Source organism: Serinus canaria, chromosome 2 (genome assembly GCF_022539315.1).
Source record: "Serinus canaria isolate serCan28SL12 chromosome 2, serCan2020, whole genome shotgun sequence".
In the NCBI taxonomy this organism is placed as follows: domain Eukaryota; kingdom Metazoa; phylum Chordata; class Aves; order Passeriformes; family Fringillidae; genus Serinus; species Serinus canaria.
Genome location: NC_066315.1, coordinates 58,284,426 through 58,311,377, shown reverse-complemented (window position 1 = coordinate 58,311,377; position 26,952 = coordinate 58,284,426). Strand labels below are relative to the sequence as shown.

Sequence of the window (26,952 nt, the reverse complement as noted above, 5' to 3'; positions counted from 1 at the left end):
GGTAGAGAACAGTGAAATCTGCCTTGGAAGTGTTTGAGACAAAGGAGTATTGGACACTTGCATAAATACATTGTGTGACTGTAAAAATTGAATCAGAAATTTGAAAGGAGAAAAAAGTGCCCTAATGCTAAAGAAAAAAAAAGCAGATGAAACAGAATGTGAAAGACAAGTTCTTCTGAGGTTACTCAGAAGGAATGAGCCTGAGTTACATCACACATTCTCCCTTAAATTTTATGTACTGAGGGACAACTTAACCTAATTCAGACAGCTTGTCCTTCCAGTGACATCTTTGTAATAAGAAAACTTTTTGTTTCATAGCGATTTAAATTCAGTCCAAATCTCTTAATTCACTCTGTGTCTATTGTAGGAAAGTTTAATTGTTCACATGTACTATGCCCTAATATCACCTCTCAAAAGCATGCTGAAATACTTGCTAGCTTTTTTGGAGACATGGATGGTGATATCTTGCTCCTCAGTTAAACCTGAACCTAAACATTTGGCTGGTAGGAATAAAAATTTAAAAAAAAGCTTTTCAGTTTACTGAGGAAAAAAGTGAAATGAAAAGCTTTCATTTAGAGAAGAAAATATTAAGATCAAAACTAAGTTAAAAATTATTAGACTTTTCCAAATTTGGAAAAAAATTGTGATGTCAAACTAAGTGGATTCTTTTATGTGCAGTAAAGTCTTGGTGCAAGCCACAGTTGCTTATAGCTATGAGAGTGACCTGAAAGGTCATTTGCTGCTGAGGAGGCACTGTTCTGTTCCCCATGTCAGCAGACGATTGCTTCCCTGCAAAGAACCCCAGGACAAACCTCTTCCAACTACTTGCTTTTTTGCCTTACCTAAGGCCAGAACTTTTCATAAATAATGGTCAGTAACAGACTAAAAACACATTCTTTCTCTGAAGGGTAGCTGTAGATCATGCTCTTACTCACTGGCCCTTAACTTATGTTGTTGGAGCCTTTCTGGAATCTTGGCATGGATATTTTCAGCAGTCTAAATTGAAGAATCATTGCATTTACCTGCCACAGAGCTCTTATGTATGCTGGGTCATTGTTTTAGAAGTGCTGCAACCAGAGGAACAGAGGGCTCCACACTTGCTGCCTCCAGTGGGCTCAAGCTGTCTCCTCTCCATCCCAGCCATGAGCTGATGGGCAGGGAAGGTGGAGTTGAAATGCTGTTCTTGTTTTCAAGTGGTTCCTGTTGAGTCTGTCCTCCTGGATAGGTGAATAACTGTATTCTGGTCACACAGGTATTATTAATTTTTTTTTAATCTTATACTTCACCCTTTGAAAAAAATTACTGTGAAGATTTACAGGCCTATTGCTATTTAACAATCTGTTGGCAAAAGATTTCTTTTGAAAACAGAATAAAGGAAAGGAAGATTAGCGTTATGGATGGCTGTATAATCAGAAAAAGCCATAGCTTCCAGGCTCCAGTGATGTCCCTGACTCAGAAAGGCTTTCCATAAATGATTGTATTATCTCCCTTGAAACATTTTCTCTTTAGAGTCTTTGAATTAAAAAATTGTTAATATAAAATCAGTAACTTCTAGTCCATGTGAATTTAATTTAAATTTCACAAATTATTAATTTGTTAGGAATGGGCTTTTTCCTCTTTCCAGCACCAGTGAAGTGTTACCAATTTAATGAAAGAAAGCAATTTTCGTTATACTAATAATCAGAGAACCATATAATGATTTGGATTGGAAGGGATCATCTTGTTCCAGCTTCCCTGCCATGGCCAGGAGCACCTTCCACTAGGTCAGGTTGTGCTGAGCCCCATCCAGCCTGGCCTTGAGCACTTCCAGGGGTATGGCATCCACAGCTTCTCTGGGCTGTTCCAGTGATTCACCATCCTCACAGGGAAGAATTCCTCCTGATATTTAATCTGAATCTATCCTATTTCAGCTGAAAGCCATTCCCCTTGTTCTATAACAAAATGTATGTTTTAGAAAGACTTTGGAATCCTTAAGTCAGCACTTGAGGCACCCTAATTATCAAGGAAGGATTGCACCTTATGCTTCTTTTGGCAGTTTCACGTATTTCTTTCAGGCATCTAAGAATGTTTCCACTCAAATCTAGCATTGCTCTCCAGGTGGGAAATTCAAAATTTTAAATGGCATTATTTGAATAATTTATCCCATTCAATCATAAGCAAGGATACAGGATTGTTATCAGTGCTTTGTAATAACAATATTGGTATGCAATCTCTATGTGACATTTTATTTCATTCTAAAGTATTAATTGCAGTGGTAAAGCTCAAATATAGTGAATTGTGCAGCTGTAGTTGCAGTTACCTTGCCTTTTCATTTGCAGAGGTTAAGTGGTCATATTATCAGAGGCAGTGGGTTTTGGTTTTCTCCCTTCAAATCTGCCTTTTAGGAGCACAGTCTGTTGCCCAGGGCTGCAGTTAAAACTTGTGATGGCTTTGTAGCCAGTGCTGTCAGCAGCATTGGGAACTCCAGCTGTTGGGGCTGCACTGCCACTTCATTTCCCATCAGGGTCCCTGTGCAGCCTCCAGGGATTGCAGTGGGGCTCCTTGTAAGTAAATTCCACATGGTGTTTTTAAATTGCTGGTTTTCAAGTTTGAGCCTAGCAACTCTACTCAGTATTGAGCCAAAGCTTTTTCTTCTCACATAATTGCTTTTCATCCTGAAACTGGAAGGTTATTACCAGGAGCTGCTAATATTTCTATGTGCAGTTTGATAACAGTAGGTGAAAATAATTCCAGACCACAAGTGCCAGGAAGCACAAGTTACAGGTTTGGTTTTGCTCTCATTCTAAAGGTCTGACTTTGAATATAAATGAGAAATCTGTTTGCTGCCTAAACTAAAAAAAGCTACCCAAGGTTAGTGCCCCTTCATAGGGGAAAAAGGCAATCACCTCCCACTCAAAAATATACCATAAAGTATTTAGAAAAGCAAAATTTATTTTAAATGATACTTTTGAGCTTGAAGATCTCTTATTCTGGAACTCCAGCTGCTGAGGAACAAAGCAGTAATGTCTTTAATTAATACTTTTCTATTACAAAAAGACAGTAAAATGTTGTAGTGTTTCTTTAATTGCAAATGAAGCTGCTGGTAAATATCATTGGGGATGTCTTTTTGTTGAAAGGCAGCTACAAAAATTATTATTAATATAAATACAGTAAGTGATAAAAATTACAAAGAAAAACACTTATTTTGAAAAATCACTTATTTTGAAACTATTTGGACATTCTGAAAACTTATCATAAAACCATTTTACACCATTAAAACCAGATTCTTAGTTCAATTTATTCACAGAGTAAATAACTGCTGATCTGTGATCATTAATACAAATTCACTTGACTTCAGGTATTTTTTCTTATTCTGGGAAAGGTTTGTTCTGTTTTGGAATTTCAGTTTAACTCTAAGTACTACTATAATTCTTTACACTTTGGTTTTGCTTTTTTGCTGTTTGGCTTCACTAGAAATAAGGAATATTTTATAGATATATTGCTGAAGTCAGCCATTTTTATCAAGGATACAATGGAACACATATACATAAAAATTAGATTAATGCCATGTTCAGTAGAAGATAGCATTCAGATAGGCAGCTTTCACAGAAACTTTACTCTGACCTATAAAGTTGCATAATTAGCACCTGATCTTGCTTAAGTTCCACATGTGGCTAACATCTGTATTATGCTGTTTAGCACAGAACCCAGTGGAATTTGAAATTATGAGACTGCCTGTGAAAGTTAAGTGAACCAGCACTTCACATTCTGCCTCCTGCTCGTGCAGGGGCTCTGCCAGTCCTGTCCTGGCCTTTCACTCCTCATTGCCATATTGTGCTTCTTTTGTGTCGAGCAGCTAAACTTTCCAAGTCAATTGCACAAATATCAGTTCTTCTGTCCCTCTCTAGATAAACCTTTCCTTTCTTTACCAAATGCCTGGTGTACACTTTGAGGAGCTTGAGGAAAGAGAGGACAAGCATTTGTGATTGTGCCACAAGAATGATTTGTCAAGTGATCATGTGCGCTGTCTAGAGAGCACTGTTGGGTGACCTCTTGCAAGCTGAGTTATGGGAATATAACTGCACCTGCTTTAGAGTTATCAGTGCTGTATTCATTCCTGCAAATTACTTTATAGTGTGGAGGTAATAAACTTCTGCAGTATTATTTACATTTGTTTTGCTGCAGACAGAGCAGTTCTGGTTTCACAACTCTGCACTGAAAGGTTTGCAAGTTCAGTGCACAGCTCCAGAAACATGGAGCCACCACTCTCTCTAGTTTGATTTACAATCTAATACCACCATTCACTGTTAATTTCACATGCTCAGAAGTGCTGCTTGGTTCATAATTTTCAGTGTCCCTTTCCTCCCTCTGTCTTCTCATTTTGCTGCTCTTTTAAAGTTTCCAAAATAGTCGGCTGGTTTCTGTACTAAAAAGCAATAGTTCGGGACAAAGCAGAAGGGAGTGTTGGAAGAGAGCCAGGGGTAAAGATTATAGGATCATTTTAGAGTTATTTTTTAACTTTATATACCACGGGGGGAATAGAAGGTATACACTGAAACCTTTTAACACATTCAAATGGCAGATTATATTATTTTTTTGCCAGTCCTAAAATAAAATACATTCAACACAATCTCAAATAAATGCTCAGGACACACAGGTTTTATGCTGAAATGGAGTTGGGTTTTAGCTGTACTTACTGTCAATACTAATTTCTTGCATTGCTTGCACTGAACAGATGTTTTTGTGGCAGTAGAAATAGACTTAAAGAACTCCTTGTAAATGCTTGGTAGGTTTTTTTCTATTTCTCCCTTAACTTACACAATCAGTTGGAGCAAAAGTCTTTTTTGGAAAGACGGGTGGGGAGGGGCAGAAATGGGTATCCTCTGTGCAGTACAGGAGCACAAAATTTACTGCTTTTTATCAAACCTATTCTTTTTGTAGATTTTTTTCCATACCAGCAAGGAGGTGTTTCAGACAATTGTACCACTTTTAAGAGATCTTTTAAGCAGTTGCAAGTGTTGTCCTGTTGGCTGTCTAAGGTGGCTTCTCAATTCTATTAAAACTTAAATCCCAAAGCACTTGCTAGTTGAAAAACAAGAATTAAAGTTTATTCATTTTAATTAAGCTCCTTTTTGTTTTTAAATATGTAGTTTGCATTACTGTGTATGTAGTTGTTACTTCCAAAAAATGTATCATGCTAGTTCTCTGTCATATCCATAAAGCTGTATCAAAACATTTCCTTAACTTAAGGAAAAATTGAGGTTGCTCATAGCAGTTTTTTTTGGTTTGTGTTTTTTTTTTTTTTTTTTTTTTTTTTTTTTTTTTTTTTGGGTTTTTTTTGGTGTTTTTCTTGCAGTCTTAATTCATTTTGAATGTGTAAACTCAACTTCTGGAGTAAAAACATTTTCAGCTGATCTGGCTAGTTAGTACTACAGAAGGCTTTGACTTCCCTTTTAGCAAAGCTTCATGTACTTTTCAGCTCTTAATTGGACAGTGAGACTAAAAATCTCATTGCTTTTTGGTCTTTATACTTTGCATGAGTGTATGCTCTGCTCCTCCTAAATGACAAATAAAATAGCTTTGTCACATGAGGACTTTTACTGGCTTTTATAATTAAATGTTTAAGAGTTGCCAGGCTTTTGATTCTCTTGCTGAATTAAACAACTTCATTGTTGAAGGGATGAATCATTTTTCTTTTTCAATGTTAATCATTGTTGCTGGGTTATAAAGTATTTCAAAGGTAGCTGCTATGGGTACTAAAGCAGTAACCATCCCTTCACTGTATCCTACCAGTAATATTTGGAATTAGCTGGCATTTTCTTCTGAAGTGTTACATGTTCCATTTATATTAATCATATAAAATCCAATCACATAAGCTGGAGCTATAGTTGGTTCTTCATACATCTGTGTCTGTCATGTTCTGAATCAGATTAAAAGTTTCCTCTGTTCCTTGAACTTTCTTATTTATTCAAAATTCAGGTGTATGTGTGTATATATATATATATATACACATATATATACACATATAGAAAGATAGTTGGTGTTTAGATACCAATGAAGTTTTTTTGCCTATTAACTTGTTCAAGTGTCATGGGCTGAAATCTTACTGCCTCAATGAAAATATTATTTGTTTTCCATTTCTTTTGAGAATTGTGGAAGATAGTGATGTAGCACTTATATTTTTCAGCACATTTGCAATTTAGCCAATAATTAAGCAGGAATTCATGTTTTGGGTGCCTTTCTAGTTAGAGACTTGTAGGGACTATCCCACATCATTTTCATATGCAATGATTTTTTAAATTTGATGTATTTCTGTCATTTATACATGCAGTTTATATGGCCTTTCAGAGAAATGGCATATATTTGTGTACAACTAATTCTAGTAATTCTAATATTAAATGGCATTTCAGACTTCAAACAAATAATGTTATCATTGTAGGGGATGAAAGAAAAACAGATATGGCAATAACTAGACTGCTAGTCTGTTAAAACTATTCACACAAAGTATATTTTAAAATACTGTCAAACTTCAGTTTGAAAGAGGCATCTGTAATACTGAATGTCTGTTAGCCTAACATTATCCTTTGAAAACCTTAACATATTTGGTAGTGAGAACATAGTTTTAAACATGAGACTTTCTGGAAAAGTATTGCTTTTGGAATGAAGGACTGTAATTTTAAATGTTAAAGACTTGCAGGAAAGTTGTTAGAGCTGTGGATCTGTGCTGTCAATTACTGGCCATGTCAGCTATGTGGAGTGTCTTCTACCAAATCTGTACAGGCAGGCTCTTCCTGACATCCCATCCCAAGCTGTAACACTGAAAACACTTGACTTTCAAGTGTTCTGTACATAAAAATCCCCATCCTGTGTACTTCACATTCTTCTCCTTGGTTCACCATTGCCTTACCTCTAGCAGTGCTTTCAGTCTCCATGACCTTTAATTGCATTCCATGATTCTTATTTGCCATGCATACAACAACTTCTGGTCACAGGAAAAATGGTTTTGGACTAATACTATTGGATTTGACCCAGCAATTCCTACAGGTTATGCCTGAAACTGCCATCTGGATTTAGATGTGCTGAACTGGTTTGCAGTTGCTTTTAATGAACTAAACAAAAGAAATTAAAGGTCCATTTATGAATGACCAAATATAAATTACTTTCTACAGCTTTCTTTTAGCTTTTGGGATTATTTTTGGGATTAAAAGCAGCAAATAAACAGCGTGAATTTTTTTTGTCCATTTTCATATGCAGATATTTTTCTTCTTGATAAAGCTGGTGTGGATTAGTGAGAACACGGAGTAGTAGTGAAGCATATTTTAATTTATGTTGAGATAAGGTACTTTTGGGAAAAATTCTTAAATATCCATAGAGAAATGCTCACACATGGCTTATTTCCATGTCTTCTGCCAGTCACAGAAATTGAGAGACTGGGGGAATCTTCACCTATATTTTTTTATGTTTTCATCTGTTTATGAAGGTTGAATGCTAACTCAAAGAGATTATAATCTTATGAAGCTCTAAAGGGTGGCTCATGAGTATGATCTGCTTTTAGTGATGGTTTAAGCAGATCCAGACCTGTCACAGCAAATTCATAGGTTTTTAGCAGATTATCAGATGCTATGGTAACTTTTTAAAAGTAAAAGACAATTATTTAACAAAATATGTAAGCCTTTTGATAGATTTGTCCTCATTAATTAGCACAGTCAGGGAGTCGGGTTAAAATGGGGTTTGTACATTCTGTTTCATTCATACTGTATTATTTACAGTTATAGATGTGTCAAGGGATACCTGTAAATATAAGAATTCTTACTAGAGATTTTAATATGCCTTGCCCAAGTGATTCTATATGTTATAATAATATGAAATATATCTAGTAGAAAGTATGCATCAGTTTGCTACAATAGTATAAATCATCTATCCCTCTAATTTCAGAAGACAGCACTCTTTTTATAATAGTTTCTTGTGTGACTATCATGTATGTGAGTATATGTATATCTACCTTAAGCTAAGCATAGAATAAATACACTTTATTGGAATAAAATGTTGCTGGAGTTGTTGCAGAAGCTGTGTTCAAGACACTGGGGTTTAATTTAAATTTTGACAGAGAAGGCCAAGGAAACTTGAAGCATATTCTTAATAATGGCTTAAGAATGATGTAATTATTATAAAAGATTAATACAGAGTAGTCTGCTGGAAGATAAACTGACTTCTCCACTCTTTGGCAGGTGGATGATATCTTAGGAGAAGGCAGTGATGAAAGTGATACTGAAAAAAAAAAGCCAGAAGAGGAAGGTGAAAAACCTCAGACTAGTGCAACAGAGACTCTAGGAAGGAAAGCAGATCAGAGACCTGGATCATCATCATCATCATCAAGTGAAAGAAGTTTAACATGCAGTGTACCCAGGTATGAATTTTTCAAATGTAAGAAGTGTTCATGATGTTTCATTGTGTTTGTGCTATTCAGCATGCTTTCTTACAATCTGGTATTTGCCATCTGATGTTAAAACTTTTTCTTGTAAGTCTGTGAAGTTGTCATGCTTGTCTCTGCAATGTTTTGGGATTTATTTAAGGAAGTGGTCTTAGTAAATGTCTTCTTGAGAACCAGGGTATCACCTGTTCAGAAAGAACTGAAGGCAACTGAACTGCACTTCTTATTAAGTTGTCTCAATCCTGTGTCAGATAGAGGCCCATGTCCTCTGCAGTGTTACTTTAGGTAAAATAAAGCATGGTTTGTAAAGCTATGCTTTTTTTGTCCTGACTTTTTGAGATAATTTTATGTTGGTCATTGATAACAATGAGGTTGTTAGGATGCTTTTCTACTTAAAAATTTAAACTTGCTGGTCTCTTCTTCAAAATTGATTTTAGTGTTCCAGCAGTGTCTGTTGGATAATGACTATCAACCAAGTTGCTAGTATACTAGAACTTAATAAAATAAGTGCTTATGTTAAATATGTTAATGAATGGTTCTCAATTTGCAGCCTGTTAATACTTTTTAAGCTTAACAATTAAAAGCAAGCAATATAAGATTTTAATTTAGAATTGCAAGGGTTATCATCTTGTACTATAGGGTGCTGAAAGTGAAAACATGACTCAGATGTGTGTTGTAGTTCCTTTCTGCTCTCTAACCAAACTCAATTCCTAGCCATAAGACTTTAAACTCTAACACTTTTTCCTTAATGAGGATAATATAAGTAGTAGGTCTTAAGCAACTGACTTACATTATTTCACCTTTTCTTAGCTTTGTTCTAGCACACAAGAAGGTAGGAGAGAAACTGCAAAAACTGCCACAGAATGTATATAAATGTATATATAAATGTTGCTGGATAGGTTTTGATTGGGGTAGTAATGTTGCTGTATGTTGGCTTTATTGTAGAAAGAGCTACAGGAGAAGCTTGCGTGACCTTTTAGTTTATCATGGGTATTTCTAATCATTGAACTTCTTCAGAAAAAGGTCTGCAAGTTATGAGAATTTGAATGGATAGAAAAAAAATTTCTCCCAAATGAAGTTTGAAAGAGGAAAGACAAGCAGATGATGAATGTTTTAGAACACAGTTTGAAGCAGCAAGGCATGTCACAGTTAAGTTATCCTAATCCTATGATGATTCCTTGTGTGGAAGACGTACCATTTTTGGAAACCAAAAGGAAGAAAGAGTCACATTAAGGAATATTGCTAAATAACTATTCCCCAAGTATGGTGTAAAAAGATAGAGCAAGTGCATTTGTAATTATGTTTTATTCCATATACAGAGAGGTTTTTATAAAAGCTTGGCAATACTTCTTCACTCAGAAACTATATATACATTGTAGTGTTCTTACTGGGATAAAGTCTTTGAGCAGCTTCTTAAATAACTTTTCTATTCTCTCGACCTCTTAAGAGTTTTCTTGTCAGTTTGCTGAATTGTATTCAGTATTGAGCTTGATAGGCATGCTGGAAAACAGACTCACAAAGTGCTGGTTCAGATGCTGACCCAGTGTCTACTAGGCAGGAAATTCTGCTTGATAAGAAAGGAGCCTGTCATTCCAATTACATTTTAAGTTTGAAGCTTTAAATTGATGTTTTCATGTTCAGTAAGTATTTTATGTGCTAAAAAGGTGCTGTATAAGAGGGGAAATGTTTTTCTGAAAAACAGAAGATGAACAAGAAGCAGTCCCCATATGATCCAGTACTCCTATGATCTGGCTCAGCTCATTCCTATTAAAAATGAGGCCTACAGAGACTGTAGGTTTTGCTGCTCCTCTACACTTTTCCAGTAGTTACTGACACTGGAGCCATAGCACTTAAAAAAAACCTAGCACTTAAATTTAATGTTAGTCTTCAGTCTTGAAACTTACAGAATACCATGATCATTCTCTGATTGGTCCCACTTCTGAAATTCTCAAGCATGGAGGAAAAAAATAATCTTTGAGAAAACTGATAGCTCCTTCTGGAGGGGAAATGCAGCCTTTCTCCTGGGTCCATTGCTAATTCATAATCAAGGAAAACTGAGCTCAGAGCCTCAGAAATCTCACAACTCTGTTTTCTGTGCCCATTTACTAGAACTTTAAAAGGAACACTCATATTTTGATTCCTAAGTGTTTTCTTTCAAATATAATAGTACTTCCTTACAACAGCCACTCTTCTAGAAGACAGAAATTATAGTTTTCCTTTCTTTCTTACTGACAGAAAAGACTGCTGCAAACTCCGGTGCAAAAATTTTTTGGTGACATCTTTTGTCTCAGTTGAATGAATATATTCATTGTCACTGTAACTTTATTCCAGTTCCCAGACTTGAGACACTCTACTTTGAGAATCTTGGGACCTAAGTTTTTTTACAGCTCAGTGATTCCCAAGCTGTCAGACTCAGATTTATTGTAGTTTGGGATAGTTTTCATAAACAATTTCAGTGACAAACCATTCAAAACATATTAAGGAACTATCTGGTATGTGGTCAAAGTCTTCTTTAAAGTACCCTTAATAGCCAGCAGCACATCTTAAATATGGCTGACAAAATAATTGTAGAAATTCAACTGTTTTGCCAAAGAATGATGGTTCCTCTGTTTTCTTACCCAGGCAGATAATTGCATTGTTTCACTAGTAAAGTTGTGATGTTATTACACTGAACAGTCTTCCAAAACTCCTTTCTAGATGATGGGAGTGTGCTGTTGATTTGATTTTTACAGTATAGAAAAACGGTAAGGTCTGAATTTATTGGTGATTTGAAGTCATCATTTCCTGCCTCCTGGATAATTTGTTGCATTAGCACAGCTCACTTAATCATCAGACAATCTGTTAAAGAGCTTCTGTGTAAGGTCACCCTAGAAAAAAATACATGTTGTGAAGATAATTTTAAGAACTAAAGATTTCATTATCTCCTTTCCCTTAGAATAGATTTTATTTAAGGGGACACTCAGTGATGTCTAACTGCAAAAGGAAAGGAGATCAAAAGTTCTGTATGTGGTCAGTGTTTGGATGTTCAAGAAAACATTTAACCTTAAGTCTGGAGTGAGCAAATCCCAAAGTAAACAATTGCTTGTGTTTGCAGGTAATTGGAAAGTGTTGTTTTTCTGAAGAAAATTTAAATTCATTTTGTTCTTATTGGTAGAGCTTCTCCCACATAATTGTTTCACACTTGTAATCTGAATTCTGTGGTGTGTCAGTATTCTAAACTACTTACATTTCTGGAGCTACTAAAGTCTTCCATGCATAATAGTGAGGTCCTTCTGAAAATCTCTTGTTCAGACTCCCTCTGTAAGAACCAGAGTTCATTATTGGAATTGGCCAGAACTAGAGGATCAGTTCATTTCTAAAACTGCACCGTGGTTTTGGCTGTGGGCCTGCTGTGTCAGTGGCCATGGGATTACAGAGGAACATGTCTCATTTTAAAGACTGTTTCCTCAAAGCTTATTCCTTCTATCTTTGTGTTGCAGAGGCAGCACTTCAGTTAAGTGTTGATGAATGAGGTTGAATCTTGCAGATTGTTCAGGGGGATTAAGATCTCTGCATAGAATTAAGATTGCTGGAAGACTACAGAAAGCAAATACAGCCTGTTTATTGATTTAGGGAATGAGATAATGAATCCCAAATCAATCAAAGTATGTTGGATAGGAGCAGCAGCTCATTGCTGTTCCTTGATGTAATTTGGTAAATAAATGCAGTTTTCCTACTTGAGTGTATTCAATGCATTTTAATGAACATCTCACTATATTTTAGAGAGATCCATGTCTCCTTAACAAAGCAGGAAACCCACTCAGCCTTTAAAGAGAATGTATAATCATTAAGTAGGGGAAAAAAGCCAGTCCCAAACTCTGCAAAGAGATCCTTGACAGGCAACCACCTCCTCTCCCAGTTGTGGGAAAGACTGATTTGCTTTAAGAATTTGCAGTGATAGGTGGCATTTGTCAGTTGGAAGGTGCTTCCCTGGAAATGCTTCTCTTAAGATGAAGCAAGTTAAGGAAGTTCAATGTGAAAAATGCATATTTTATGATTGGCTTTTCGCAAAAATGTGTTGTGTTAGAAAGTAATGCTGGATTAATTTTCTTGAGTAGTGTGGTAAATATAGTTTTAGGTTATAACATAATGTTAAAATAGAAACTATGCTATGTAAGATACTTTTTTTAAAGAACTTGCAGTGAGATAGTAGCCACAGGACACCTAAATCTTTCAGAGAAAGAGAATTTATTGCTCCCTTATCAGAAGAAACAAACTTTTTCCTGTGCCTCAAAGGCACTGTTAGGATTCAGAAGAAGAAGCTGACAATGACCAGACAGAATCCGGTGTTGGAATGGAACTCATGCATCATGTATGAGATGTATGAATATGCAACAGGCTATAGTTTTTAAGGATTAATCCTCTGTTAACGTGTGTCCTTTTTCAGGCTTGTGCTGCCCAGAAAAAGGTACCCGGACATCTGTAACTCTTTGTTTCTATTGTCTCATCTTGTCCTAATTCAAATTGTCCAAATTATTATTACTCTAATTGTATTACTGTATTTATAACCATTTTATTACTGTTAAACTTTTAAAATTTTAAAAGCAAGTGATTGGCCTTTTTCACATTCAACATAGATGATGTGATGGCTCCAGTTTTATAGATTATTACTCTTTAAAAGTTTCAAATTTTGTTTGAGTGTTTCACAGAAAACAGGCAGAATTTGTCTCCCACAAATAATTTCCTGTAAGTTCAGCATTCTAAATTAAGCATCTGGGAGAAGAAAGCATCCTTCAGGTAATAAGACAATGTGATGAATATTTTTATACCTCACCAAATTCTGACTGATTTTTGCAAGGTTGTTCCAGGTACTTTTTTCTTGGGTTTAAAACTTAACTTATATGGGTAATACAACACCTGGATTGGCCAGCATGTTCCAAGTCTGTACAGTACTCTTGTAAATAAATGGCTATTCAGAGGGATGTTTTGAGATGTTAGGAGCTGAAACTTTCACCAATTTAATTTTTCCCAAAACTATTGTTTGCATTCAACCTCAGAAGTAGAAATTTTTCTTGATTCCTTTTGGTACACTTTTTTCCCTTGGCATAACAATTGTTCACATAGTTACTGCAAGCTGAGAGTTGTTTAAATGACTGAATTCCCTTATATTTCTAACAGTTTGGAAGTAAACAGACTCTTTGATTCAGTCCACATAAGCAATTAAAAAATTACTGCAGTTTCAGTGAGGTTTTTTTTCCAAGAAGCAATGGTGAAACACTCCAGAGTAATCCCGGATCAGCTTCTAAGGAGAAGTGCTTCTGTTGGCAGCACATCTTGCTGTTTTCACATGAGCCAGCTGTTCTACAAAATTTTAATGTCATTCCTGTTTGGAAATGATTTTGATGAAGACTCTAAAATGGAAGAGGATTCTGGGCATACAAAGCATAGTTTGCTTCTGTATTTATATATTAAAAATAAGTTTTCATATAGGATTGTTTTTATTTGAAAAATCTCTTGTTACCCGAAATTTCCACATGAGAAAAATAATACTGAGGTAATAACAGCTTTTTGAAGCTATTTTAATTAACTTTTTTTTTTCCCCTCCAAAGGTAGGGGTTTTTTTTCAAGTGTGTGTAGTCCTAAGTATTCTACCCTCTGCTACATTAAATCAACTTACTTTCAGTTTGCCTGCTAGAAACTTGTAAGTCCAGGTTCTGGAGGACTGAATAAATGGAAGCAAGTGCTGATTCTCAGTTGAAATTGCTGTATCAAGGGTGTGCCTTTTTCAGGCCCTCTTGAAAATTGTCCAAATGTCCTGAAAACCAGGAGTCCTTCAGCTGTCTGATCTTTGTCTGATAGGGTTAAGATCTGATTAGTGGCTACCTCCAAAGCTTCATTAGGGCTGCTTTAGGCAACTGAGGTGCTTCCCCTTTGAACCACATTCTTTGGGTTTATTAAGACATTGGTTTTTTGACAGTTGGTACTTTAGTTTTATGTGTTCTGCTTAGGTTGATTCTCAGTGGATTTTGTCTGTCTCACATATTTGTGGTAAAATTGACCTTCCCTAATTTGTATTTCTGAACCAGTCATTCTATCCCCTCCTGTTCTCAGTGAAGAAGTAGTTTGGAGATAGGTTGTTTTGCTGACTTGAACTTTCTGCATCTGTTAAGTTAAATCCCATCCTTTGGTTCTTACCTTTGTTACAAAGCACAAAAGATGGTTTTAAGAGCAAGCTGTGCCAAGGATGTTTGTGCTTGAAAAGCGTAGTTACAGACCATGCTTTGTTTCATCTGTGTTGCTTTTCTTCATGAAAAGTAAATTTGATTGAAGTGGTGTCCAAGTTCTTAAATGGTTCCTTCCCTATAGAAATCTTTTTCATAAACCTTCAGTAAATACTGGGGAGTTATTCTGAGTGTGTCTTTACTCATTGATCTGTGGAGCTTTAGCTGAAACCTGAAAATTAAGGGTTTTTTAAATCAGAAAAGTTCAGCAGTATTAGAATGTAATTGCAGATATCTAGAGAAGTCACTGACAAATTCAAGTGTTCCAATACCATATTGAATACATCTTATAATTACCAGTGGAAAATTTAAAAATGCTGTAGGAGGAATTGGGAACTGGACATGTTACTATTCAAACTGCGTGCCAACATGTTTTTTGTTTATCACCCCAGTTATTATCTTTAGATCCCTTTTTTTTAAAGATGCCAATCATATCACTTGGCTGTAAACACACTTCTAAAAATTGTCATTCTTATACTATGGCCTCACAAATATTATATATAATGAGTAGTGCTTTATTTGCAAGTGAAGTAACATAGATTGCTAGGACAGCCTTTCTTTTGAAGGAGTATTTGAAGGCTTTTACAATAGAGAGCACAAGCATTCAGATGGCTGTGATAGAGCAAGTCCTGTAACAGTGCCACCAGAAGACATAGATTTTTCTTCTCACTAATGAGGTTAAGCATCATTGGGTTTTCTTATAAAATGCTGAGTTACTCTGTAATTAATTTAAAACTATTACAGAATATAGTTTTTAAGCTCTCTGATAAGAGAAACTGCTTGCTTTTTTTCTTCTTATTAGATAGAGCAAGAAGAGGGATCCAGCCTGACTTCTGCCCTGAGGAAGCTGTCAGCTGCAGGCAGTGCTTGTCTGTGTGTTTTTTCAGACCGAAGGGCAGGGCAAAAAGTCAAGTTTTTTCCACCATGTGAAATAATTTTTTAAGAGGAAAACTACTTTTTATGTCTGCAGCAAGCAGATGAACTGTGAGGCCTGTTTGTTACTCATGGCTCAAAAAGCAAGTTACTATGCTGGCCACTTGCTTTGTAACTTGGCTGGTAACTTCTCCTCACATAAGAAGTTACCAGCCATTTTATATTCAAGAGCAGAATTGTGGGCAAGTGACTTTGTCAAGTGAGGGGAAAGGAGTGCATCCTGTGGAGGGGGAATGCAGAATTCTTTCTTTTTCAGCTTAATGTGCCAGTGTTTCTCCACTGGGGAGATCCCTGCCTTCTAAAACAGCTATGAAACAGTTTATCTGCGTCTTAACATTTGCTCTCCAGTGAGGTTTGCCAGACTCACAGAGTTAACAGCATGAAGGATCCCTAACTCCTTAGGTGTCTTCCAGCTGGTCAGACAGTATTCAGCCTTCAGCTATTTATAGAGTATTGTTCACTTCTGTTTAAAGTCTGCTGTTGTTCTGGAGGTTTTTCCTTCTGTGATCAGAAAGGAATACAAGGAACACACAGCTTTGTTCAAAGTCACAAGGGATTCTTTCTTTAGGTCTATATTTCAGGTCATTTCAGGTTTTAAATATTTTCCATTCTGTTTCTGAGCTACTGCACCAATTGTCTTTCCTTAACATTTCAAGGAATCTTTTTGAATTTAAGATTGAATCATCCAACTCTTATATACACAATATTTGAAATAATGACATTTGCAAAATGGCAGTAATATTCTACTCGTTTACTGTGTCTGAACTGGATAATATGTCTTTGTTGGATGCATTGCAGGAGTTTGCTCAGTTGCATGTTGCTGGATGCTTCTTTAATAGCTTTTCACAAAGGATTCAAAATTCCATTGCCGTGAAAGGATTATAAGAAATTTGCTCTGCTTCTTAGGAAGTCTTTACTAATGGAAAGGTCTCTGTAGATTTTTCTCTGCTAAAAATGTGATTTTTCAAGCTTTTTTTTTCAATATTAAGTTTAATTAAATCTGCATTCTGCTATCATGAATGTGCTGTAAAATAAGGGCTTGTGTTTTTTCCTCCTTCTCCAAAAGTATAAGGTGTATCTATGGCACATTAAGCCTGGAAGCCAAACTTTAAATCATATGGGAATAACTGGGTTGAAAAATGCATGTATGAGTTATTTCATGGTTTTGTAGCATTGGTGTCAGGAGAAGGTGAAGATGCAGAGGGATGTTCTACACCCTGGTAAATGCACAGTAGGGTAGAAGGATGCTGGAAGTTACTGGCAGGTAGGTGTGCTCTAAGGAAAATAAATGTGTGGTGCTAGTTTCAAGACACTATTTTATTTGATAGTAGAGAGGAAAAAAATGACTGACACCCTTAACCCCTTAACTAAACTGATAGTTTAGGGGAATATTACATTTCTGTTTTAAAACAAGGAAAAAATAATTGATTTCTACAAATAAAAGAGTATCTGGGAGATCTATCACAAGAGGGAGCGCTGTTAGAAAGGGAGGTTGGCACTACTTCTCAAACACAAGTAAAAAAACCCTCTGAGTTTGTGAAAAATGTTTTTCTTCTTCATTTGATATTCTGTGCTATCTGATAGAGTGGACTGTTCCCATGGTGGGTTTTGAGATAAAATCTATATAAGTTTGTTAGGTTTTTGATGAGAAATTTTTTTTCATTTATGTCTTAAAACTTCCACATCTGTTCTGTGTGTCCTTTACTTTTAGATTTTGTGTTTAGTTTTCTTCTGTTGCTGTAGTAGAGGAGCTTTTTGTTTTATTCTTCATTGAAATGAATTAGGCTTTATTATCTCATATAGAAAAATTCATATGGACAAGTCTGAAAGCTTATAAATCATATAGTATAGTTAGAACTACTCTGGCTGTTCAGGAAACAATTAGCAAAAGCATAAAATGAATGGATATATTATTTATTTCAGATTTCCTCAGAGGTTAATCAGAGAGGAAACTATAGGATATTTAATGGCAAATGTTTGAAAGCAGTTGTGAGAGATGGAGTTTCTGTGTACAAAGTAAGTAGTACTCAGCCAAGAAGCAAATGGTAGCAGTGAGGGTGCCTGTGGTACTTGGAGGTTGTATCTCCTGCAGTTTTTTAGCCCAGGTGAGGAGTGTGCCTTTGAAGAAGTGCTTTGGTGTGGCTCCCAAAGGGATCTCAGGGTTCACCATTTCCTTTAGGTCTCTGTAATCTGGGGTTTCACTCCAAGAGCTTGCTGGGAGCCAGCCACTAATGCACCTTCAGTCCAGAGAATGAGCTGAGAGGTTGTCCAGAGTAAAACCCTGTTAGTGCCTCAATCAGCTGTAAGGCCCTCATGCATGAATGCAAATGAATCGTCTCAGTGCATACAGGGTAAACAGGACAAAAGTTTAAAAGTCACTGGAATTACTCTGTTTAAACTTTTATATGCTTACAGAGTTGGATTCCTTTTTTTACCTCTTTTGATATTCCTACATCTAGACAGTGAACACAATTTTGCAGTTATTTCTTGATCGTTTAAATGTTGGGACATTTCAATACGCTATTTTAAAATTTCAAGTGGTTAAATTACTTAAATTATAAGCATGACACTGATAAATGGTAAAAACAGCTGTATAAGCATATGAATGCATGGCTCAGTTTCTTTATGAAACCACTTAAGTAGATGAGTCATTCATATCTTCAAGCTTGTTAATGATTTTAATGGCCTGAAGTTTCAAACTGTTACTGAAAATATACCTACTACAGCTTCAGTTAAGTTGCAGACTGAATTACATTTGTGTTTCCAGCTGCTGATTAGTCTTGTTGGTAAACAGAGTGCATCCAGTTGTTAAGAAGACTAAGAAAAATACTTGAGAAAAGGAATCTGAATATTCAGTATGTAGGGGAAAGTTTCCCTCCTGTTTTTTTCAGAGAAGTCTTCTCTGCAATTTTTTAGTTAGCCTTACTCCTGTAATGTTGTCTGTAACACTCTACTGTCATCCAGTTACACTGAAAAATTATAATTTATACTGGAAAGTCTTTTCTTTACTACATATATAAATTGCATTTGCAACCTGCAAGACTTAGAAGTGACAAGTCCTTTCTTCTGCTTAGGAAGACTTACCTAGGAAAGTAAGCAGCTCAACAGCTTAATTATCTGTAATGTGTACAAGCAATTTCTTACACACTCAGGGAAGAGCCTAATAGGCACATGGTACTATCTTCAGCTTTAGATATATGAGCTGCTGCTGCATTGAGAAAATTAGAAAATTGTATGTGATTCATGTATTCACTCTGTTCTTAGTAGTGTCTTACTCATGAATTACCATAATCTCAGTGTTTTCAATGGTCATGTGGTGGTGTGTTCTTGCTTGAAATTGTGTTTTATCCACATACAGAAAGGCAGGCACAAAACCAGATACATTCAGATGAACTGAAGGAAGTTGAAGAAAGCAAGCCTCTGGAATTCTGTAGTTTTTTTCCAGAAACCTTGAGTAGCCCCTGAGAAGTTATTGCTTTTGCAGAATTTTGCAAGGAACCCTCTTCCCAAATTCATAATGAGATAGATGACACTCTGGAAACTTCCAGCCACAGAAATCCGTTCCTATTTTCTGTTTTTTCCACTGTTTTCTGGTATCATGATAGTCCAGGGAGAAGGAACTCAAATTTTGAGCAGATTTGCAGAGATAGATCACTTAATGTCTTGTTTTTTTAATGTGTAGCCTGGGTTTGTTTGGCTATGGCCCTTTTTTCCCTGGGACCTAATGTGTCAGTAAGTAAAACACTGGAGTAAAACACCTGGGAAGCAGTGGATTGGGTTTGAGGCAATGGAGAATGAAAAAAATGGGAAGGTAGATCTCATTATATCAGGTCTGCCCATCTCTGTGTTCTAGTGCTGTGGTGGTGGAGGCAGGACCAGCTTGCTGCTGGGTTTTTTTCTAAAAGTTTTGGAACATATTTGGATGAAAGATGGGGGGAGAGCTGGCAAGATTAATGGAGTACCAGATGTGTCTCCAAGTTCTTCTGGCCCTCAGATGGATGCCTAGGTGTTCAGCACTGGAAGCAGCTGCCATAACAGAGAAGATGAATAATTTCATGTAACTGCAAACCTAATCTATCATTTGTTCTGCATCAGGTTCTTCATGTGATTGCAGTTTCCAGTGTTTGATGACTTCTCTGGTGTTGGAGAAGCATGTGCTACTTGAGAAAGACAGGAGTTCTTAAAAGAGCTGGAGAGGCAGGGCAGTAGTGCTGCAGGTTTTAGTATCTCCAAGGATGAAGCCTCAACAACCTCTCTGGATAAGCTGTGCCAGTGCTTAATCACCATCACAGTGAGAAACTATTCCCTGATGTTTAGAGAGAACTTACATATTTCAGTTTGTGCCTGTTGCCTCTTGTCCTGTCACTGGACACCACTGAGAAGAATTTGGCTCCATTTTCTTTACATTATCCAGTCAGGATTTTGTACATGTTCATTAGATCCACACTCCTCTCCTACATCAAGAGTCTCTGAGGATCCTGAGACACATAAACAAAGGCCTTAGTGAAGTACCCTCTGCTTTTCCCTCATTTATCAAGGCTGTCATGTAATTGTAGAAGTGTATCAGGTTGGTCAGTCAGTTTCCCCTTGATGAACCTGTGTTCAGCACTGCTGATCACTTTGTCCCTCATGTGACTAGAAATGGTTTCTTGGATCAGTTGCTCTTTCACCTTCCTATGGACTGAGGTGAGGCTGACCTTCCTTCAGTCCAGCTCCTGTTCAAGGTAGGAGTGATATTTGCATTCCTCCAGGCATCAGGCACATTTCTCTACCACCCTAATCTCTTAAAGACTGAGAGTGGCCTCACAATGACATCACCCACCTCTCTTGGCACTCGTGGGTGCATCCCATCAGGGGCCATGGAGTCAGGTGTGACCCATTTGCTTAAGAGTCCTTCCCTGTGCTGTTCCTTGCTGGAGTCTTTCACCATCTTCTCTGGCCCCTGAAGGTTTATGGTGCTAGTGAAGAAAGACTGAGGCAAAAGAGACACTGTTACCTCAGCCTTTTCTGTGTCTGTGTCACTGGCTCCCCTGCCCCATTCAGCAGCAGGCTCATATTTTCCCATTTCCACATTTTTCCATTTCATACTTATAGTACAAGACCTTCGTGTTGTCTTTGACAAAATCATCATCTCATGGTCATTGCAGCTAAGGCTGCCTTCAGCCTTCCCAGCCCCAAGCCTCTGCCTCATTTATGCCTGAGATCCAGCAGAACAGTCCTCCCTGGCTTCTCTGTTGCTTGGGATCAGCACTGTGCAGGGCTGTGACAGAAAGGCTGAGGCCATACTGTGCACTGAAGGAGTGGAAATACCTGAGCAATGTAACTAAGAGCTGGATACATACTCATGGACATGGAAATGCTGGAGTTGAGCTTGTACAAATTCAGGTCCAGCACCTCCAAGTGGCACAACTTCCAGAACAGCAGCTTCTTTTGAATAGCTTATAAACCCTCCAGAACTAAGGATGGGATGCTTCCAGTGTGCTATTTCTAAAGGGCTTGGTTTGAGTGTATTTTCCATTATTCCACTGCTTTTGCATCCATCTGGGAACATTATGTGGAGTTGCAGTACATAAATCTGGGTCTTGCAGTGCCTTAGCTTCTATCAGTGGGTCTAAATTTTGCTTGCAGTCTCCTGCAATGTGCTCATGTTGCACCTGATAATACTCAGGTTATTTGAGTTTTCTGTTGTCAGGAATAACCCAGCTTATCCTGTGATTACTGACCTGATCTTTGTACATCTTGCTGGGAAGAAAGGGAGGGAAATGATCCTCCCCACAAAGTCTTGTTGCCCCTCTTTTGTACAGGTGTGAAAACTAAGGAGCATTTTTTTGTAAGAATAGTTTTCTGTAAAAATATTTGATACAAAGCTAGCTATTAAAAGCTGTTCTCACTAAAAATAGCTTTCTCTGGATACTATTGACACATTGTATCAAAGTATGGAAGAAGGAAGGAAAAATACCGTGTTCTCAGTGGAAAGGCTCGTCTTCCAAAAGAAATCAACAATAGTAGACATAAAGTCTAACAGGTCTTGAAAGTTCTCCTTCACTGTACCAATTAAAACAGCTTTGATAATTGGTGTCATCTCCTGCAGAGTTTTAGCATTGTTAAATCTTTTTACATTAAAAAGAACCCTTCAAATTGTTCTATTGCCTGTGTTTGTGAAGTTCTCCTTTCAGCTTTTCACGGATTTAACCTCTTTCACTGTTCATAAAGGAAAATATATGAGCTTTAAGGTGATGCTTTATAGCAGGAGCTTAGAGCACAAGTATAAGATGAATACTAGAATGTGATAGCTATGACATTTATATTGCTTATCCAGGGAATGTCTTTTTTTCCAGCAAAACACTTTGCAATTTTTTTGAGTTAAAGAACCCTGCTCCATTTCATCACTTTTCAATTTTTACATGGCTGGATGTCTTAGGAAAAAGGCAAGTTTTTCTTGTGAGTATGAGGGAGAATTTGAATTAAGGAAGGTAGAAATTTTAGAAAAACTAATAGAAAAGGTGTTAAATGTCAGGGATGATACCTTGACATAAGGAACTGGAAAATTCTGGGGGATCAGAGCAAAGACAACCCAGCTAAATCAAATCCTAAAGACAGTAGAGAGGAAAATATGCTCTTGTAAATCAAAATTGGGTGCTTTGGGTGTAAAGCACCACATACCTTGCATGGCAGAGTCATCACTGGAGTTTCTTGCTGCTGTGGTGCACCCTTTCTGTGAACAGTACAACCCTTTCAGGGATAATGGAATGATTGCATTTTCTTTCAGGTATGTCTTTCAGTGGCTCCCAGTCTGGAGGAAGAGAATTTTCTGAATCACACTATTGAATGTTTAAAGAGTTATGGTAAAGGAGTGCCTGTTGTAGATATTCTGTCAGTTACTCCTGCTGGTAGTGTTTTACAGCTCTGTAATTGGTTAGACTTCTCATTATCTGAAGCCACTCTTCTAAATGAATATGCCATAGTGTCTTTCTATAAATGAAAATGTGAATTAATAATTCCCATGGGCTGGCTGAGGCTTTTATAGTACCCTTGAATGCTTATTCAACATCATCTCTCTTCTCTCGTCACTCTCTTCAACATCATCTGTCTTCTTTTTTTCCTTAGGCTTCAAAAAGTTGTCATCGGTTTCCATTACATAAAAGCTTTTAAATAGTCTTAAGATTTCTGAAAGGACAATTGATAAAAACCTATCTTGATTTTAAAAGGGGACTGTCACATCTATTATGCCCTTCAGATGGCTTCCTCTTCGAAATCAGAGTTCTTACTGCACATGTGTATGTTTACATATGTATCAACTGTCCTTCCTGTCTGGGGATCATAAAATACCATAAGACAAACACTGAAACTCATCATTTCTTGGGCAGCAGGGACAGAATGCTGTGTTCCACAAGCAAAAAAAATCAAATTACAATCTCTATGAGAAGAAATTTTAAGTGGTTGCTGTCTCATACATGTTTTGAAGATAAAGCATTTTAAAAGCAATAGTTTTCATACTGGAACTTACATATATGGATCTAAAGAGATCAGCTTTTAATCAGATAAATATTCATTGCTTCTTTTATAAGTAACTTACACAGTTACTTATAAAAATTAAAAAGGGGATGGAAATGGGCAATTCTCCCCAAAACCTTGGCATCAGTTCTGAGGGATAAGCCTGTGTGCAATGGAAAGATCTCTGCAGTTCAACCTGGGCAGTTTTGCCCTGAAGACTCCTCAGGGAATCTTGTAGGAAAATGATTGTGCATTCTTATTAAAATATATTTTATTTGCTTCTCTGGAATATAGTGTTGTATATTTTTGTACACTTATCTAATGCTTTAGGAAAATATTATGAATATTATTAAAATCGGGAGATGTAAGAAAGGTATGCTGTGTGATTCAGCAAGCTTTATGCTTGCAGCTCCATTTGGGTAGCTTGCACTGCTTCAGTTTTCTTTATTCTCATTTTTGATGGTGACATTTATGAGATTGAACAACAATGTTGACAGCCTGTAGCCTTAGGTTTCTTTAGAAATTTTATGATTCTGTGAGGGAAATTAAAGCTATAAGAAATTGCTTTAGGAAAAATCACAGAAGGACATTGTTCACTTCATTGCTGCTTCTGACACGTTCAGAAATACTTGGGGTTACTGCGAAGGTCTCATATAATATCTGTTAAAGAGGAACAGGCATTTTGGAAAGCCTCAGATCATTAACTGGATAAGGAAAAAAAAAATCACAGGAGAGAACTGAGAGTGTGAACTTTCACACATCTAGACTATTAACTGCAGCTAAAATTAACCAAAGTGCTGGTTCACATTTCGATCATGAGACTTCAGTCTTGGTCTTGTATTTCTCTATATTTCCTACAAGGAGCAAATGCACAGCTTGTGCATGTTTGCTCGAAGTGTCAAGCTGCTAAATTTCCATTGCAGGGGTTTTTTTCCTTTTTAACAAATGGAGATTCTTATTCTCCTAAAAGCTTTTAGAAAGTGAACTGCACAGTCTAAAAGTTCTCAGGTTCAACCAAGCAAATCTTGGCACAGAATCAATGTGCACTGTGAGAGCCTGGGTTGATCCCAAGGTGTCTCTTTAAGGTATAGCTGGGTCTTTCCCACAGTCCTAAAATGACCAGTGTTGTAGGTATGCCTATTATCTCGATGTCAGCTGTCCTGAGAGAGCTGGCTCTGCTCACAGCTGCAGCAGCAGAATGGAACACATCCAGTGTGCTGCTGACTTGTTACCTGGTCAGGTGGTGCTGATCTTGTCCTTGATAATTATCACAATATTATCACAAATACCTGGGGTTTTTTCAAAAGCTTACAAAGCAGGCGCCATAGCTGAAGTTCAGTAGGACTGAATGACTTTTGCTAATTTCTCCTAGGATAAGTCTTTTTTGGAAAGAATATCTGAGCTATTTTTCTTGTGCAGTGTTCCTAAACAACTTGAATAAATTTTTTCTCAGTAACATTTATATCCACAGAACATAAGATTTTTTTCACATCAGGCCTATCAAATATAAACAGCAGTTGAATTTTTTTTAACTTTCCTTTTTGTAAGAGATTTTTTCCAAAGCCTTTCTGTATGGATATATGTTGCTTCTTCTGGCAGGTATCTTCAGCATTTCGTGGTATGAGTGAGGTGTTCACCACTTAAACTGTTACCTAAATTTATTAAGCTTTATGTTAAGAATAATGTAAGTTGTTACAATAGTTCTAAGATTTTTTTCGTTGTTCACCAAAAAGCTAAACAGTGGTTCTTTGAACTTGTTCAAGATACTTTTATATAATTCTGTGGTATCTGTGTTTCCCTCCACAATATGTAAATTGCCAAAGGACATACAAACTGCCCAAGACTACTTTTCTCATAAAGTGGTGGGTTATAATGCTTGTGCTTGTGTTAGACCATATCAGATGGGAAGCTTGAAAATGCTTTGAAGTACAGCGTGGTTAGAGTGAGCATCTGCCTTTAGCCTCTTTTACTGTATAACTGAAAATACCTAGAAGTTGTTCAGGTGCAATAATACAATATTATTCAGTCCATCTGTGTCTTTGTCCGCAGTCATTACTTGGCTTACACTGATACTATGGTTATACCTGTTAGTTAATATATCAATTATGCAACTGAGATAAGGAAAAGACGTGTCTTTGAAAAAGTGAAAAATGGCATAAAGCTCTCTTTTACTGCTTTCAGTGTTGGATTTGAAAGCTAGTCTGTATTAGTATGTTTTTAATCAAACTTTCTATACACTAAGTCATTAATACCATTTTTGGACTTGGGTTTTCCTATTTCAATAGTATGTAGATTAACTGTGCAGGTCTACATGATGCTAAGTTCTAACAGTTCTCGTACTTCAGGGGAAGGTTACACAAGCAATTAAAAGTCTCTGTGTTACTTGTATGTGAGAAGACTTAGGAAAATGCTGTTAAAATATATCCTTATTTTTCTCAATTCACTTTAGGACTAAATAGGTTTCACTTGTGCTTTTCAATAACTGTGTGATGGTATCTGTAAAAAGAACTGGGGAATCTAAGGTACCATTTTTTCTAGAGGGACAGAAATTAGGAATCATAATATAGGTGATCAAGCAGGAGAGTATTTTCCTTGTTCTCCTTGACTCCTTAAATGTGTTAATAAATGCTAAAGTATGTTCGGGAATTGCTGTTATTCTTACATTTCTCTGTTCTAACTTTTACTGTCTATAATGATTCAGTGACTCTGTCTAAAAGTTAAGAGTTCTGAGTGAATAATGAGATTGATTTCTCAGTAATGCCGCAATGTATTTGAAGTAGAAGTCTTTCTGCAGTCATTGCCTTTTATCACTGCAGAGCCATTAACTAATAGCTTCCATCCTGGGACAATGGAGTGACTAGAGCCTGAGGGAAAATAATTTTCTCTCATACATCTGTAAGAAGCACCAGTCTACAAGAGCTGGATTTTTGTAGAAGCAGACTTCAGAAATCATTTGTTACAATCATTTTGGGAAGAGTGAGGGCTGAAAAATGATGAGAGGCATTCACATAATCAGAGAGAAAGAACAGAGAAAAGAGACGTGCTTTCTAGCAGAGAATTCTTGTTTAACTGTGAGGCCTGCTGAAGAAGAAAGTACAAAGCAATGAAAAACAACACTTCAGCTTGGAGAAGAGGCCATATGTGGCAGGGACAGCCCTGGCACCCTTCCAGGACCCCAGACTTGGGCTTAAGCAGTGATATCAAGACTAGTGAGAAGAAAATAGGTCAACATGTTTGTTTTTTCATCTAGCTCTGTTTTTCTTGTGCTTGTGCAGTAGCGATGAGTTTGTCTCAGGATCAAGAATGAGTGTTGCATTAATTAGTATATCACAGTTAATAGATCTGTAAAATCCACATTGCTGAGATCAAAGATGAAAGAAAGTGTGTGGATTAACTACCTGGGAGTTAGAATAGCCCTGAGCAAGTCCTGGGAGCCAACAGCAGAGTTAGGTGCTTGTGGTGAAGAAGGAAGAGAGCTTGTGTTGATGAGACTCCAGTCTAAACCTAACCAGGGGTACTAGGAGCTGTCTGACCCCGTATGAGAAGCTTCCAGACAAAGAGAACTCTTGATAATATAATGCTACCCCTTGAGCTTCTAGGTTGTGGAAGTGAAGTTTTCAGAACAACTCACAGTTGTTCACAAACTGCCAGGTAACAGGCAGTAACCTGATGCTGGTTCCTCTAGCCCAGCTGAGAGAGATGCTATTGTGTGAAACACTTCATTTAGATATTCCTAAATCAAAAAAATGCCAAAAGAACCATTTATGCTGGAATAAATGAAGGCTGCAAAAAACTAGGATAATGGGAAAAGAATTTGGAAGTTACTGACTTGATCTGCTTAATGGTCTTCCAGCT

General features: G+C 36.9%; 1 protein-coding gene across 1 annotated transcript in view; it reads left to right on the top strand.

Annotated features, from left to right (window-relative positions):
• The window catches only part of CTDP1 (CTD phosphatase subunit 1), a 98,189-nt gene that overhangs the window by 58,690 nt on the left and 12,547 nt on the right, over positions 1–26,952 (top strand). Inside the window, exon 12 of the mRNA XM_030235430.2 lies at positions 8,208–8,386. Within this exon, the coding sequence (XP_030091290.2) occupies positions 8,208–8,386 (179 nt within the window). The remainder of the gene's footprint in view (positions 1–8,207; positions 8,387–26,952) is intronic.